A 16479-nucleotide genomic window follows, 5' to 3' on the forward strand; every position below is an offset into this window, starting at 1 on the left:
ACCTATGTCGTCCGCGCACATTTGTTTGTTTGCGTTGCATTTATGCTTTACATACAGCAGGTCCCATAGGCCTTGATGGTTCGGGCACTTTACGTCTCATTGCTGAACTGTAGGCTTTCTAAAAGTACGAACGCACATTTTTCATTTCACTAAGTCGCACTGGCCATAAAACCACGCTGGCTGTGTGCCTAAAGCACCGCTGTCCCCTGTGAACTGTTAAATACGGGATTCATCTACTGCCCGCGGAAGTATCAAGTTGAAGTAGTGCTCCAACTCTCATAGCCTAAATTATGAGCCCGGTGTTTGGTTTGCTTGCTCTTGTGTGCCACTGGTGGAAGACATCGGGGTGGCGCCTCCCTCCTCCTCCTCCTCCTCTCATCCTTTCCCTCCCTCGCTCTATCTCCACCGCTCCCTGGGGTGTGTCTATGGTAGCGCCTCTCCTCTCTCTCGTTGCCGTGCGTGTGTGGTGCGCGCCGCTGTTGCTGCCGCCGCCGCCTCCTCCCTCTGCCTCCTATCTGCATCTGCTGCAGAGCTTTAGCCAACACGCATCTGTGCTCTCTGTCTTGTTTTCCCCGCTACCTTTCTGCTTTTGCCCACCACAATTGTCGCTTTCTTCCTCTTTTTTTCCTCTTCTCTTCTCTTGCTGATAAGGGAGTCAGAGCACACCTACAGCCGTGGAGTCTACGGGGAAAGATGGGGCACTCACTATTCGTCACTTTGGAGTATTGAGGACGGCGATGAACCGGAGGAGAGCGCCGGATGGGATAGGAGCCGTGAAACCCACATCATTCACCGCGGATTGAGCAAGCCTCCCCTACCCTCCCTCCTCTCTCCCCTCACTCTCTGTCTCTCTCTAGTCTGCAGCCTCCAAGAACAGCCGCCGCATCATTTTTTCAGAGCAGCAGCACCCCCTCCTCCTCCTCCCTCTCTCTCTCTTCCCCATCCTCTTTTCTACCCGTCTCCCTTTCTGCTGCTTGCACCACTGTGGGAATGCAGCGAAGGTAAACGAATCGTAAGGGGCTCCTGTTTTTTCTTCTTCTTCTTCTTTCTCTTCTCTCTCCTCCACCAAACACCGGATCTATTATCACAGGGACGGACTGCAGTCAGACTGCTCTGGAGACACGCCGCTGTCATTCCGGGAAATCAGCGCGGGGTGGTCAGCGTATGGATTAGACCAGGATCAATTGGATTTAGCCCGCTTCTCAGGGCACCACCAACAGCAACACCGCCCCAGTCTCATTGGCAGATCACATCAGATCCCCTTCTGCCCTGCCTCGTTTCAGTTTCGGTGGCTTTCACCGGCTTGGATTATCGACAGCTGGGGCGACTGAAAGGGTGGCCGTTCCTAAGGGCTGTGAGAGGCAAAGTTGGAGCAGCCTACAAAGACATTGCAAGTGGGAAAGGGAACCCATTAGTAGGCTGCACATAAGCTACAGGCTCTAATGTAAAGTAAACTCCGATGAGACCCAAGAGTAGAGTGATTTGAAGAACAATCTGTGGCTTGTCTTTTGCCGACCTTATTCGGCCGATAATCATCCAGCTGAGTGGAGAAGGGTGCTGCCTTTAGCCTAGGTTGTTGGTCTGCGCACGAACACACACGCGTATGGATTTACAGCTCCAATCTGAAGCTCGCCACGCAACGGATCGATATCTTTCGGTTTTTTGCGTCGGCTTTTTAACAAGGGAGTGAAGCATCCTGGGATTTATCATCGCTTCGTTAGCGCTGAACTACAGTGAGGCGCCCTCCCCCGACCCCCCTCCCTCTTCCCCGCCTCTCTCTCTCTCTCTCACCTGTCCATAACCTGTGTGCTTGTGTGTATATTCTTGTGCATTTCTGTGTCTGTGTGAGTTTATGTGCGTTTGGTTTGTTGTCCGCCAGAGGGAGTGTAGGTTATATTGCTCGTGTATGCGTTTGAGTGCCGTGCCAGCTTTTAATTAGTAAGCCTACACCTAGTACGTGACTGAGTAACTTCGGCTATCTCGTGTCTGCTCTGCTTGTGGGTGCTTGTGCATTAGTACGTGTTGTATGTTGCTGCATGAAGGCATATAGACCGGGTATTGTGTGGGTACTATTTACTTAAAATGCACAGCATTTCTTCTGCACCACTTGTCCTTCCTCTTACATGCCATTGTGTAATTTGGCCACCTGTTTGACCTCCCCAGTACCTTAAAAGAGACAAAAAAAAACCTCCAGCAGGATGAGCGATCGTTCTGGTGCAAGCACTCTAGCAGCCATGACGCTGGAGGAACCAGGGGCAGAACAGGCATCTCCTCGAGCCCCGGGCCCTCTCCGCTGTGGCCCCTGTGCCGTGTGGCCTCGCCAGCAGACCTGGCTCTGTGCCGTGCCCCTAGTCATGGGCTTTGTGGGACTGGGACTCAGTCTCATGCTGCTAAAATGGATTGTGGTGGGATCCGTCCAAGACTATGTCCCCACTGATCTAGTGGATCCTAAAGGTAGTATTGGACAGGATCCTATATTTCTCTCTAAACCCAGTGCCATGCCCAAGGGGCCTGACATTTCCACTGCCACCAGTACTTTAGCAGCCTCTACGACAGCAATGGTGTCAACTACCACGCCACTAGCTGCAGACGGTACCGCCCCAGCGCCAAGAACTAGATCAGGGCCTCCAGCTAATCACTCGGCCAATGGCAGCACTGCCAATGGAGATGGCAACAGTGCCCCACACCTTCATAACCGTGCTGGCACCCGCGTTAGCGGGACTGTTACCACTTCTGCTACTCGTGCCACCCGACTCACTCCACCATCCAGCGGTAGGGAGGTCACCCCTCGAAGTAATGTGAGAAAGGGAAACAGCAATGGACGTAATGGAGCTGTCAACTCCAAGCCAGGGCAGACTTCTCCTACCGTCACCACTACCACATCTGTTACAACTACAGCTACACTGAAGGCCACTGCTAAGGTACAGCCGACCACCTCTCAACCGCCAGCCCCTGTCAAGCCCACGTCACGCTGGAATCATGGACGCCCAGGCAAGGGCCCGGCCACACGCCCACACCACCGCTTCCGGACGCGTAAGTTCACTTTTTGAATTTATGGAATTGTATAAGTGAGTACTGCTGTGTGAGGTTATGCGTGTGAGTCTCCCGATGAGTGTACCATAAGAGCTTCTTTTTTCTCTGGGCCTTTATAACAGGAAGGATGGTATTTGATTACAGTAACGAGTTATCATCTCTACCTGTGTGCCTTGGTAAAGACAACCTATTTCGTCTGATATGCTTTGTTGTAACTCATGGCCTGAGAATATAATTTTTTTTCCTTCTATATCCACATGGAAAGTGGATACTCTAGCAGCTTAACATTAATCATATTCATTAGCACAGACAGATATCCGAGGATATTCTCAGTATTTTCACCCCTCTTGTCTTTATCTTTCACTTGTGCATTAATCCGATATGAATCTTACCTCCGGAGGAGGTTTTTCTTTTTTTTCACACAGTGGTTTAAGCACCGTTAAAGACAGAGCTCCATTTCGTAGAATTTATTTTGTTTTGTCTGCTAGAGTTGGGATGTTAAAGCTTTTTGATGGATGCTGTGACCGAGGACAGCATATTTGTGTTATGAAAACAAATAACAGGAGCGGGTGAGGTGTGGAAGCAGGAGAAAGGTTAGCTCTCACCTCTTGTCTAGAGGAATCAGATATAACAAGGCCACACATCCCATTTAGATGAGAGGATACTGGGAGCAGAATGCCGCAGGTACAGCTTTAACACTGCAGGGAGGCAAGGAGGAGGAGATAATAATAAAAAAAGAGACTGAGTGGGGGAAATATGATGGGTACAGGGATGAGAATGACGTTTGCGAGGACAAGTGGAAATATATGTGGTAGGAAATGGATTAAAAGATGAGAAATGCTTTGAAAACAACATAAAGTTGAAGAGGATGGCGAAGGAAGGAAGTGAATGCGGGAAGCACAACAAAGCAGGAAATTGAAGAGTAGGAGTTGTGAGAAGAGAGAGATGGCAGATGGAGAGGGCTAAGTGAGGGAAGGGCTTTAGGGAAATAGGGTTTAAAGCAGGGGAGCTGTGAATTTTGCATATTTTGCATTGTGTAAAGAATGAAGGCTTCGTGATCAATTCCACAAGGGACATGTTCTGAACTTCACACAGATTTTCTTTTTTTTATGTGGGTGGAGCATGATGTGTGTGTAATCATTAGCACTGGGTATGACTACGTAAAATGTAACTTTTTCTTCAACTCACTGATGTTGGGAGCATTTTGGGATTTAAGTAGGGGTCTTTCATTTCAGTGCCCTATTCTGGCTCAGTTGCATTTTCACTTCCGATAACTGGGCTCACCATTGGAGTATTTTTGGATAGCTTCCTGTTCTTTTTTTCAGCCTACTTCTCTAGAGGGCAGTGACAGAGTATCACGATGACAACTTGAACCTTCATTTCTTAACATTTCTGCTATGGCTCATATGTTTGGACAGCAGTTCCGGATGACTACAAGTTATTTCTTATCTCCGTGTTCGTCACCGGACACGTCAGTGGCTAATACTCCACTGACAGTGATTAAGTGATATATTTTTCTTTAGCTTAGGGCAACATATTTCCTGCGTAGCTGTTTGGAAATTGGATGTTAAACCATTTTTTTAAACAAAAAAACCTGCTGTGCTACCTTTCTCATTTTCCCAAATATGGGCACTGTGGTAAGCCTGTTTGGCCAGGAAATGCATAAAGACAGTCTTCTGACTTCTCCTGCAGAATAATCCACTGCTCCAGAGTCAATTATATCACTCCACAAAGAGCTGCCAAACAGCTGAAAGCTGCCAAAGTGGGCAACCCCCTTGTGTGAACATCAGGAAGCATCTGTTTGTACTCTATAGTATAAAAGGGCGCAGGCTTCACAAGCTAGAGCATACTTAGTAAAGCTGCCTTCCATTAATAGAAGCTTTGAAATGTAAACGTAATTTTTGCTGGTGGCTGATGCTGTTTTTTTTGTTGTTGTTTTTTTTTTATAGATGCTCTAGCCCACTTGTTGACATCATGCAGAGTGGGCTGACATTTTGGCCCACTTGTTGAATCCTTTAGTAAAGCCTGCAGGTGGCACTTCACTGGCACCAAAACACAACTCTACGGGGCTTATTGAGCTTGAAAGCAACAAGCATGGATTTTGGCTAATGTTTTAGGAATCTCTGTGTTACAAAATAATAATGCAAACTATAACCTTGAATAACAAATCCAGGTTACAAACTTTAAGCTCTTGTTGTGTTTATCAAAATCACTGTGATAGTAAGAAAGCTCTTTGCTAGTAGTTGATAACGCCAGAAATAGTGTTATTTGAAGGAAAAACATGTTGCGCTTCTACAGTGAGTAATGCCATTTTAACAGCCAGATACTTCACCAGAAAATCTTACAGCTAGATTTATCAAACCATGACAGCAGCTGATCATTGTCAGAGCATCTACAAATTCAAAAGTGATTTTCTCCTAAAACAAAACTTGAATGAAGCCTGTGTGAAAAATGACGGCTTGTAGCCCATGATCAGCCAATCAGAAATCCACTATCGTGATACATTCTTTTCAAGTTTGAGTACATTACTATTTAAACCGTACGAATAGCATCTGTCTCATAGTATAGTTCTGTCCACACAACACAATCATGGGGAAGACAGCTGACTTTACAGTTGTCCACATGACGGCCATTGATACCCTCCACAAGGAGGGCAAGCTGCAGAAGGTGAAAAGACTGGCTGTTCTCTGAGTGCCATATCAAAGCTTTCTGTATTCATGGAAAGTTGACTGGATGGGAAAAGTGTGGTGGGAAGAGGTGCACAAGTAACGTGGATGAGTACAATCTTGATTTTCTTGATTGTGACGAAAAGTTCCAGAACTTGACAGGGAGTGCACTGAGGCTTGTGCTGTTGCATTCCTAATATCTTATCACTTCTGAACCAGTGATATCAGCGGTTTTTACTTGGAGTGAGGAGAAAAAGAACTCAACTGTTGCTCATTGGTCCAAAAGTCCTCTTTTCAGATTAAAGTAAATGTTGCATTCCATTTAGAAATCAAAGTCCGAGGTATCTTGAGGAAAAGCAGACAGCCTCATAAGCCAAGGTTTTGAAGTCCAGTGTGAAGTTTCCACAGTCTGTGATCCTTCGGTGTGCCATGTCTTGGTGTTAGTTAGTCCATTATGTTTTATTAAGTCCAAAATCAACCCAGACATCTACCAGGAGGTTTTACCTGGTGACAGGCTTCACGGAGATGCTGATTTCCTTTGCCAGCAGGGCTAAGTACCTGCCCACAGTGCCAAAACTACTACCAAATGGTTTGCTCACCATGTGTCGACATAACTCTGCTTGACTGGCTAGCCAAATCACCTGACCTGAACCTATTAGAGAGTCTGTTAAAGAATGATGAGAAATACCCAACCTTTCACCAACTTAAGATACTGGATTTTTTTATTTTCATGATTTATAAGCTATATTCATCTAAATTAAAGCAATAAATGTTTGAAATATCCGATATCACATGTTCAGAATAAATGAATGTAAAAAATGTGAAAGTTTGCTTTTTCAATGACATTATGGAGGAAATGAAGTTCATATGGACTTCATAGTGTCACAGTATTGCCAATATATGTGCGTATATATCTATATACTTTGAAATGTAAAAGTAAATTTGAGTAAGTGTAACACAAACATCTGTAACCTTCATGGCAGACACCAGGAATGTACAGCTTAGTTCTCAGTGTCTATTTCAACCACTGTTGATGCTTATTCTGTCAAGTCAAGGCTGCACTCAGTGTTAAAAAGCTTCTTGTTGCTACGTTATTCTGCTATGCATCGTCTACTGCGGTGTTGCTATGGGCTCAAATATTGAAGCATTTTATTTACTGGATATTACTTGTATTCTCACAACCCTTCTGCTAATTACATTTAATTCCATAACCTTTGTGCTCCGTCTTTATGTGCTTTATTTCTCTCAAAACCCTAACATAAAAGGAAAACATCGCCTCTTCTAAGGCTCAGTTGTATCACGCTTGCTATAGGAGCATTTAGTTGTGCAGTACAGCAGAAGAACACGCAGGAAAATTCTTGGCAGGTGATAAAATGCCCTGTAAACCGTGACTTCAGATAAAAGGGATTTCATTTTTTAAGTTGTTATAATGTACAGTCTTTGGTTTCAGGTTGACGACATATAGGAGGTAGGTTTTCAAAAGCATTTCTCTCCCTCTACTTCACTACCATTGCTACGTTTGGTGAAGATCTAAATGAATCGCTGTGTCCTGGAAGACAGAAAATCTTTGTCTGTTGAGGATAATGACATATTTTACCTAGTCTCTTTGTATTCCTTTCTCCTCCCTTTCCCCCCCATCTCCCTCTCTCCCCGTGGTTATTGTGTCCGCTCTCTGTGTCATTGTATTCCACCATCTATTTTTGCTTTGCTTTTGTGCTTTCTGTCCCCCTTTTACTTTAGCTCCTTAGCTCATATCCATGAGTAGTCGCTGAACTGCCGATACGTACTTGTGAACACAAAGGAAACCGTGCAGCATGTGTGTGCCCGTATGCATGAATCCCTCGTCTGTTTTTCTCTATGTGAGGTTATGTATGCAGCTCCACTCTCTACACACAAGCAGGGATATAACAGGCAAATGGAGCAGTGCACAATGAATGTCTGTTGGGCAACCATGAGACTCTGTGTTGGCTCGGGGCCCATGCGTCTCTCGCCTCATTTGTAAGAAATCTTCAGTAAAGTGTGGTTGTAATTCCGTCCACATCTCACTAGCCTGATTACAGACCTGTGAATCACCAGTCACATTCAAATTTTGCTTCTTTTTTGTGTGCAAGCGATTCAAAGGTCTCTCTTGCTCTTTATTGCAATCAATGGCTATTTCCTCATTTAGAGAAAGAGCAGAGTCAGTCAGCGCCTTTATATGTGGGAAGTGTCCCAGTTTGCATCAGCACTTTTTACATTTTGGGGAACATGATCAAAGTGTGTTAAAGCCAGAAATTCAGCCATCAAGGCAGCTGTAACTTAACTGGCTAAAACAGCAGCTATTAAATCAAAACAGCTGAGCGCTGAAGGCATAAAAACCCCCAAATCTGTTGTTGTTATTATTCCCTATAGGTTTAAATGATCAGCCTGGCTCCCTTGTCACTTAAGGAAATGAAATTTTAGTTAGTCCTTCATCTTGAAGCTGCTTGTTCAGAGTTTTTTTTCCTGTATGCAATTAACAGATTTTTTGAGTTTGTTAACACATATCTTACGAAATAATTCGCCATAAAAAGCTCTGATCATGATAAATGACAATCTGGACGTTTTTATTTTTAGCAGCCTCGACAGATTCATTGTTACCTGGAAATGTCATTAAACAGATGGGCATCTCAGTTACAGTGACGGGCCCCAGCCAAATAAATACACGCACAAAAAGCTTAATAAGAAGTAAATGTCAACACAAATTTAAAGCCTTTAAAGACTTCAATGGTCTTGCATGTGATAGATATGCTCCGTCCATACACTTGCTCAAAATCATTAAGGTTTAGTCCCAAATCAGCCTTAACCATCCTGTGATCGAAGCTTATTTCAAAAGGGGGGTCGTGCCTTTGCTCTTGTTTCGCCAAGACTCAGTAATGATCTCCTGAATGACCTCAGACAAGAATCAAAGGCTGTGATTGTCTTTAAATCTGAACTAAAGATTTGCCTTTTTTGTCAGGCTTTTGGAATCAGCTGATCTCTGGAAATATGGTTGGAGAGTAGGCTGGTAGTGCCATGCTGTTTTATGTGAACAGTGTGTTTTAGGAATGTTTTTATTTTATATTTATTCAACTTTTGCCTTTCATGTATTGTTTTTATCATTGATTTATTGTAAAGCGCTTTGGTTTTAAATGTAGGGTCTTTAAGTTTGCACCTTGAGGTGACTGTTTCTGTGATTTGGGGCTGTAAAAATACAATTGAACTGAAAATGTGCCATGCAAATAAACTATACTTACTTCATTTTAGTCAGAATAGCATCATAATATGATTTTAGGGTTAAAAGCGAGCCAGTTACAGTACCTCACAGATGTAGGAAGAATAAAAAAGAGGCCATAACCGTAAATGATATGTTTTCTCTGATGTTACTGAAAAAAAAAGTAGAAAGGTTTTTTTGACATGCAAGCCCTGATTTTCTGTTATTGATGTTGTTGTTTGTTTGTTTGTTTGTTTCTGTTGCTTCCTGACTATACACAAAGCCTGCACAAAGTATTACTGTAGGACAAGTGATGCGTGTAAGGGGGATTAAAAACAAAGATATAAATCCAGTTTGCCTCTCTCTCGCTCTCTCCAGGGAGGTCAGGCTCAGATTTGCCAGGCTGCCTCTGAGGCCCCTCTGTCTCTCCCGAGACATGCTCTGCTTGTTCGCTGAGGCCGGCCCAAGCAAGGCTGGCTCTGCACAGTGCGTGCAGCTGCACCGATTTACAAATATCTTCCTAGTTGGAAGGCAGGCTTATATGGCCCCAGCTTCTATCATTTGAGGCTGAAAGTCATTAAGTTACATTTTAGTCCAGCTAGTCGGCTCCAGAAGAGCAGCACGACAGTCCCATTTAAGGTAGCAATACTTTGATGTTGTTACAGTGAATGCTAGTTAGCTTTTTGAAAGCTTTGTTTAGCACAGCTGTACACCAAACACTTATTTAGATGCTTAATTGATTAAAATGAGTGGGGAGCTGTTTCTGTATCCATAGATTGTTTGTGTGAAAGGTAAGATGACACAAATAGAAATTATTCATATTTGCACTGCTATAGAAGGCATTAAGAAAGGCCATGCACTCAGACACACTGCACTACCTATAATTCTTCTGACACTGTACCAAATGGCTTCCATTAGTGTTTCTACTATGCAAACAACTATACACCTACAATATCAAAACAACAATCTTTTATTTATTTTTTATCAAGTTAATCAAGCAGAGATCTTAAAAAATATCAGGGAATTATGAATTTAGAATTATCTGGTTTCATCAGACAGTTAAAGATGTGTGCAGTATTGTGCAGTGGTGGCCCTGAACATCTAGCAGAGACACTTGACACTGATGGGCACCAATAACAAAGCAGAATACATCTGTCTATTCAGTCGGGTAAGCCTGCAGACACATTATCCTAGAGTGACAGCCCAGTGAATGTTTGAAATTTTGTGGGAATTGATCCCATGCCCTTTCCATTGCTGGTGCTCTGCTCTATTCACTGAACCTCAAAGAATCAATAAGGAAGAGGGCGGGAGAGAGAGCCTCGAGTAAGGATGGCTAGGAGAGAGAAAGAGAGAAAGATGGCATGAGGAGCGAAACGGGGTGTGTTGGATACAAAAGAGAAAAATAAAAAAATTAATTTATTGGGGCAAAAACTGTCAAAAACCTCAAGAGCATGCTCCAGAAGTGAGGATCCAGATACAAGTTAAAGGCATAGAGACATCACACTTAACTGAATGGGCCTCAGCCAGACATTTTACATATCTCAGACCACCATTCTAGCCGTTCTATTATTATCTCTCATTTTTATGCAGATTGCCCTGAAGGTATTATCCGCATTTGAATTTTACAAGTATTTCATTTCAGTCCTGTCACCACAATGTCTGCATGGTTTGTTCTATACTGAACTGAATCAGCAAGCAATGCAAATCAGTCAAAGTTATCAGTGTATCAGTGTATTATTTTATACAGTACACATACATTTTATGCATATATGTGTGGGAAGCTGTATTGTTTTTTTTTATGTAGATAAATGGGAAAGGCATGCACTAGACCAACTTCTGGTAAGAGTGTGCAACTCTTTGTGTTGATTCTGGCATTCAAGAAAAATGGCCAGTATTACAGATTCACCTTTTAAGAAAAATAACAAAAGTTCTTTCTTTTCAAATACAAGGAATCAAGGAATTTCGATGTTTGCATTTGTTATGTTGTAGAAAATTGAAACTTTTGAGATTTTCTGTATGAAACAAAAATGTCAAAATTCAGGAAACAATGGTCAGTTTATGAAGCTGGATTGTGGATTGCTGCTAGCGACTAGAGGCTGACTGATAGAAGATTTTAAAGACTAGTGCCGATAGTGATATTTGGTGATATAAAAATCTGATATTCGTCTGTATCAGTGGGTATTTTTTCTCTAAACTGGTTTTTGTGATATTTCAAACACTTGTGTTGCTAACAGCGAAGCTTCAAACTGCACCGTAGTGGACAAACTATGTAATATCAACGCTCATAAGATACTTGAAGGGTGTTTCTCCAGGGTCTACTTTTTTAATGTTTATCAATTGTCATAAATATCAGTATTAGTATAGATCAGCAAATATCTAATCAGTCTTCTTCTGAGGGCTACCTGGAGCTGTCATAGGAGTAGAGGCAGGGAACACCCTGGACAGATAACCATTCAGTCACATTCACACCTATAATCAATTTAGAATCACCAGATAACCAGACTACCCAAGGAGAACCCACACAGACACAGGAAGAACCTGCAAACTCCACACAGAATGGCGTCAGACTGGATTTGCACCCAGGACCTTCTTGCTGTGAGTCAGCATTGCTAACCACCACAGCACTGTGCCACAAATAGAAAGTATCAGCTGATAATAGTAACCCAACTGATCAATCGGCAGCTTCTATTAGTGTCGACTTTTGAGAACATTCTAGAAAAAGAGATAGCATTGATGGTTAAATATGAGCCTAACTGCAACAATGTCCCCGACCCTAACCTTAAGCTCCTGGAACCTAAATTATACATGACTTTCGTGCTGGTGGTAAAAGGTCAGTGATTCCTGAGGGAATGTGGCTCGAGACAGGTATCTCACTCCCTGTCAATCTTGCTATACAGGCAAGACCTTAAAGAGACAGAAAAGTAAAAAAAAAAACAGCTGAAGAGAAGCAAAAAAAATATAACTGTTTATAATCTTTTGATTTCTTTTTTGTTTTGCTTTGTTTTTTATTCAGCTGCCCTGAAATGTGATTCATCTATCAGCCATTTCTGTCTGGGTACAAGTATATTTTCGGTGTGTCACTGCAGTCATCCATATCCTGTTTATCCACTGTGGAGAAACTTTTCTACTTTAAGTACTGAATGAAGCCATCTTAGTGGTTCATAATATAACTGTGTGATTCATGTGGACAAAATGTCCACTGGGAGATAGCTGCGAGAAGTAGCATTAAATTCAGGGAGGTGAAATATTAATATATAGAAAGAATAGCATGTGGAATGTATATTGCCGGAAATGTGCATAACTGATGAAGATTCCCTTTTATAAAGCACTTCAGCCATCCTGTGCTTGATCCTATTATGGCAAAAACATGTAAAGGATGTAAGTGTATGGAATTTAGCTTCAATAGGCTGCTATTCAGAGGCAACAGCATCAGTATTCATAAGTGCCCTGGATACAAACACAAAAAAACTTTAGGATTTCGCTTATTTTTGCTCTTTGTTTTTAATAATTGTGGCAATATCTCTCCCCACAGAGGAAGTTGTTACTAATATTTCCACAGAGAAATAAAGGTATTCTTAGCCTAAGGAATAGAATAATCCTTATGAAAAGTAAACAGTGGGATCATTATTGTCTCTGACCATGCGTCTCCCACTTTATATCCTTTCAAATTGAAAGAAGTAAGTAGTGGGGGCAGCTTTAAAGGCTTGGTTTAGCGACAGTGGTGATATGCATGCACTTAGGGAATGCTCATTAACGCTCAGTTCAATCACCAGCTGTCAAATGCAAGTCTAACACAGTGGGTACTCACTTACTCACTTAGGTCTGCTTCTAATTCTCAAAAAACCCATCATTCATTCACGCATTCATTCATTCATTCATTCATTCAGTTAGTTATTCGTTCATCGATGCGAAGAGAACCCAGTTACTTCCCTATAGCTCGAGGGGCTCTGAGATATAGGAGCGTGTGTGGATGTGGAAGTGCAGAGAGGATTACAGTCCATCATATCTGATCTGAGACTGTTAGATCCCAATATTGAATTACAGACCCTGTGGGGTCTCTGGTTCTGTTATCAATTTGCAAACAAAAGAGGCAGAAAAGAAGGGAAGTGGGGCCGCGACGCGTTGGTGGTGATGGTGGCTTTGAGGCAGGTTTTGGTGGGATGCGATGAATCTAATAACGTCCAATTTTTGTCTGCCAGGGGACTGTAAGTGGCAGTGCCATTTGTGATTTAGGTTAGCTAGGTTAGTTCTTCCCTACTCTGTTAGATAAATGGATTCCATTCTGGATAAATTACAGCTGTAGTGGTTGCATAAAACCTTCATTAACTATTATGAAAAACATTTTTACGGCCTACAAATCCTTTAAAGCTGCATGAGGGGTTATAAAAGGAGAACACTGTGAGTAAGACATACGATAGGATGCTTGTGGATTTTATTAATGTTTACATTTACTTTTTAAATAGATACTCAATAAAAAAAGAAAAAAAAGAGAAAAAATAATTTGCAACTGCTTTGTTAATTTCCGACTAGCACTAATCTTGTTGGTATAAACATAAACCCCCTGCTGTGAAGTAGACAGCGTTTCATCATTTCCTCCAAAGTTATCTGTATCTAGACCTCAGCTGTTTCAGCACAGAGATATGTTTAAATCACGATTTTGAACGGAGGCGCGTGCAGCATGTAGAACATGATTTCTCACTTCCTGGTTCGCACATAGCATCTGGGTACATGACGAGCCTGCAGGAGAGTGTGGATTGCGGAGGTTGCAGCAGTCGGATTGATTCACTGCAATGTGTGGCCTGCTGCCACCCCCAGTGACGGGAAACGTGCCATGATGCCCTGGTTGAGATGGAGAGGGTTGTTTTGGCGTGTGGAGGTGTAGGTGAAGATGGAGGTCACCTCTTGCTCTCTCATCCTCTCTCTCTCTCGTCTCCCTCCCACTATCATTCAAGCCTCTAAACTTAGTCTCTCCTTTCTTTCTTTCTTTTTTTTTTTGAAATTCTCATCCTTCTGTCCTCTATTTGAAGTCACCCTCGCGCCTCTCTCCTCTGTCTCCTTTCTTCTTTGCAGGCTTTCTTTCCCTTTTTTTCCAGTCACCTCACATCCCTGATAATATGACTACCAGCCAATAAGAGCTCTTATCTGAGGAGTGTACCGGAAGAGATAAGGGTATCATTCATCATTCCATATTAGCTACTGTCGCCACTTCCTCCAAAGAATTCCCAAGGAAATTATGACAAGAAATCGAGCGTATTTCATCGCTGATATCTGCTGTGCTCAAAGTAGGACCCTGAATTTCTTTAGTTGTTCATATTGTGCTAAACCTTTAAGCTGCACAGGTGTAGCAGCCATTGCTTTCCATAACAGCTCAGTTCCTTATGTAATAATTTCCATTCACGTCTTTTTGCACCTTACCGCAAATGTGAAATGGAATTACAAATAGATTATCCAATTCATCTGTTATTTTGTGAGGCATTACATAATGGTGATATGTAAGGCCCCAAATGGCACAAGGGGTGGAATTACCAAATTCTTCCAACAATCAAATTACTGCACAAACATAGATATTTTCACAAAGAAATACTACCTTCATACTCCAGGAGTTTATGCATCGATTTTCCTCCCTTAAAAAGTCTTTAAAGATGAAAGGAAATCCTCTCCGTGCTGTCTTTTCACTAGATTTTTTAAGCATGACTATAACAGAGTGTCAGATAATGTCCTGAAAATTAAAAACACATCCCCTGACAATAGGATTTTTCCAGACGCAGAGCTGCTGCAGTCGTTGAGTCTCTCCTACACAAACCTGACCTAGACATTGAGGTTCAAATGGCCTCTATTCTATTTAAAACCTTCCAAAGACTTTGCTGTCACGAAGAACATTTCAGTTAAGGTCCTGTTTCAAGTCTCATGAAATTATTTTCAACAACTTTTTGTGCATTCATCAAATGGATGACATGTTATGTAGAAGAAGCTGTCTTGATAGCATGCCTTACTCGCCTTCGTCTTTTGAGAAGCTACAGAATATTCAACATTCTGCTGCAAGACTTCTGATCAAAACTAAAACGAGACGGCGCGTCATGCTAATTGAAGTGGAGCAGCACTGTGTTTTGAAGAGCACTGGCTCCGTGTATCGTTTGGGCATATCTTTAAAGTACTTCTCATTGTACACAAAGCTTTAAGAGGCTGAGGACCAGCCTGCATGGAAGCGTCTGTGTTGTTTTATGTTTGTCCACAAGTCAGTCTGATCCTTCGCTGCATTAGATCTTAAAAACTAGGAAAAAGAAAGAAAGAAAACTAGGCTTTCAGATTGCAAACAGTGGAATACCACTGTATGGAGGCTACTTCAGTCGAGCGCTTTAAAGGACGTCCCTTTCAATAACGTTTCGTCTTGTCTTTTTTTATTTAGTATTATGTCGCTCATACAAAATTTAGATCGTGTCTCTTTTTAGCTCGGCCATTTTCCTGCCTTATGGTTTCAAGCCTGATATGTGTAAATTGAATGAAAAGTTGTTAATGAAAAGATCTGTGCAGGAATGTACATTAACGTGGCCTCAAAGACTAAGCAAAATCTTGTTTAAGTATTTGCACACCCCATTGTTCAGTATACAGTGAAAAATGGCCTAATGCCCCTTGTGAAACTACAGCAGATGTCATTATTTTCAAACACAGTGTCAGAAGCCCCAGGTGTGCCGATCATGTCACTGATGAATAGTGAGGGATGGAGCCCGAGTGGAGAGGGAGATGGGATCAACTAAGGTCCTCTCGTGTTATTTTCCTGGGGGCGTACACAGCTTGTTTCATGCGGTAATCCATGCATGGTAAAACCTTATCCATGGGGATAATGTCAACTCTCTCCCAAAGATAACAAGACAAAAGCCCTAGCGTAGCGATCACTCCAGAGTGTGTTCCGTATTCCCCTAATCTGCCATCTTACGTGGTTCCGTTCCATGGATTTGTTGCCCGAGCCTGCCGATTAAACATAACAATAAACACTCACACTCTTTGGACTGTGGATCTTTGCTCAGTTCCTTTTTATCACAAAAAAAAAGGTGGTCTGAAATGACATTTATTTCATTTAAATTGTGTCAAGCACCCTTTTCTGCTTGAGTAAACACAATTGCAAATCCGCGATTGACCCACAAAGGCTTTCATGGAAACAGTGCGTAGTCAGTGGAGGTGTTGTTATTGTAATGCACATCAATAAAATCAATGGGGAGTAAATACATTTATCACACGTCACACTTGCCAGTATTAAATTGGATGAAGTGTTTTTGTTACTCACTGCACTTGTGTGCGTTTGATTACTCAACTGGAGAGTTACTGGAGAGTTTCTGCTGTTCTCCTGGTTTAATTGGAAGAACTGGCTGTCAGTTATCTTCTGTAGGAACGTGTGCGAGAGCGACTTACCTGTTCGGTGCGTGCTTTTTGTGTGCGTGTGTGTAGTGCTTCGGTTCTTCAGCTGTACAGTGTAAGGATCAAAAGATCATAAAAGGACATTTGGCAGTGGTGTAGTTCATACTCAAAGTGGCCTAAGAGATCCAAGGTTTAAGTACGCTGAATCTTCACTAG

At 42.3% G+C, this 16479-nt stretch overlaps 1 protein-coding gene across 1 annotated transcript in view; it reads left to right on the forward strand.

Annotated features, from left to right (window-relative positions):
* Positions 1-407: 407 nt before the first annotated feature.
* The window catches only part of nrg3b (neuregulin 3b), a 195573-nt gene continuing 179501 nt past the window's right edge, over positions 408-16479 (forward strand). The window contains exon 1 of the mRNA XM_005471251.4: positions 408-3033. Coding sequence (XP_005471308.2) covers positions 2199-3033 — 835 coding nt within the window. The 5' untranslated portion in view covers positions 408-2198. The remainder of the gene's footprint in view (positions 3034-16479) is intronic.

The sequence above is a fragment of the Oreochromis niloticus genome, linkage group LG8 (genome assembly GCF_001858045.2).
Source record: "Oreochromis niloticus isolate F11D_XX linkage group LG8, O_niloticus_UMD_NMBU, whole genome shotgun sequence".
NCBI lineage: Eukaryota > Metazoa > Chordata > Actinopteri > Cichliformes > Cichlidae > Oreochromis > Oreochromis niloticus.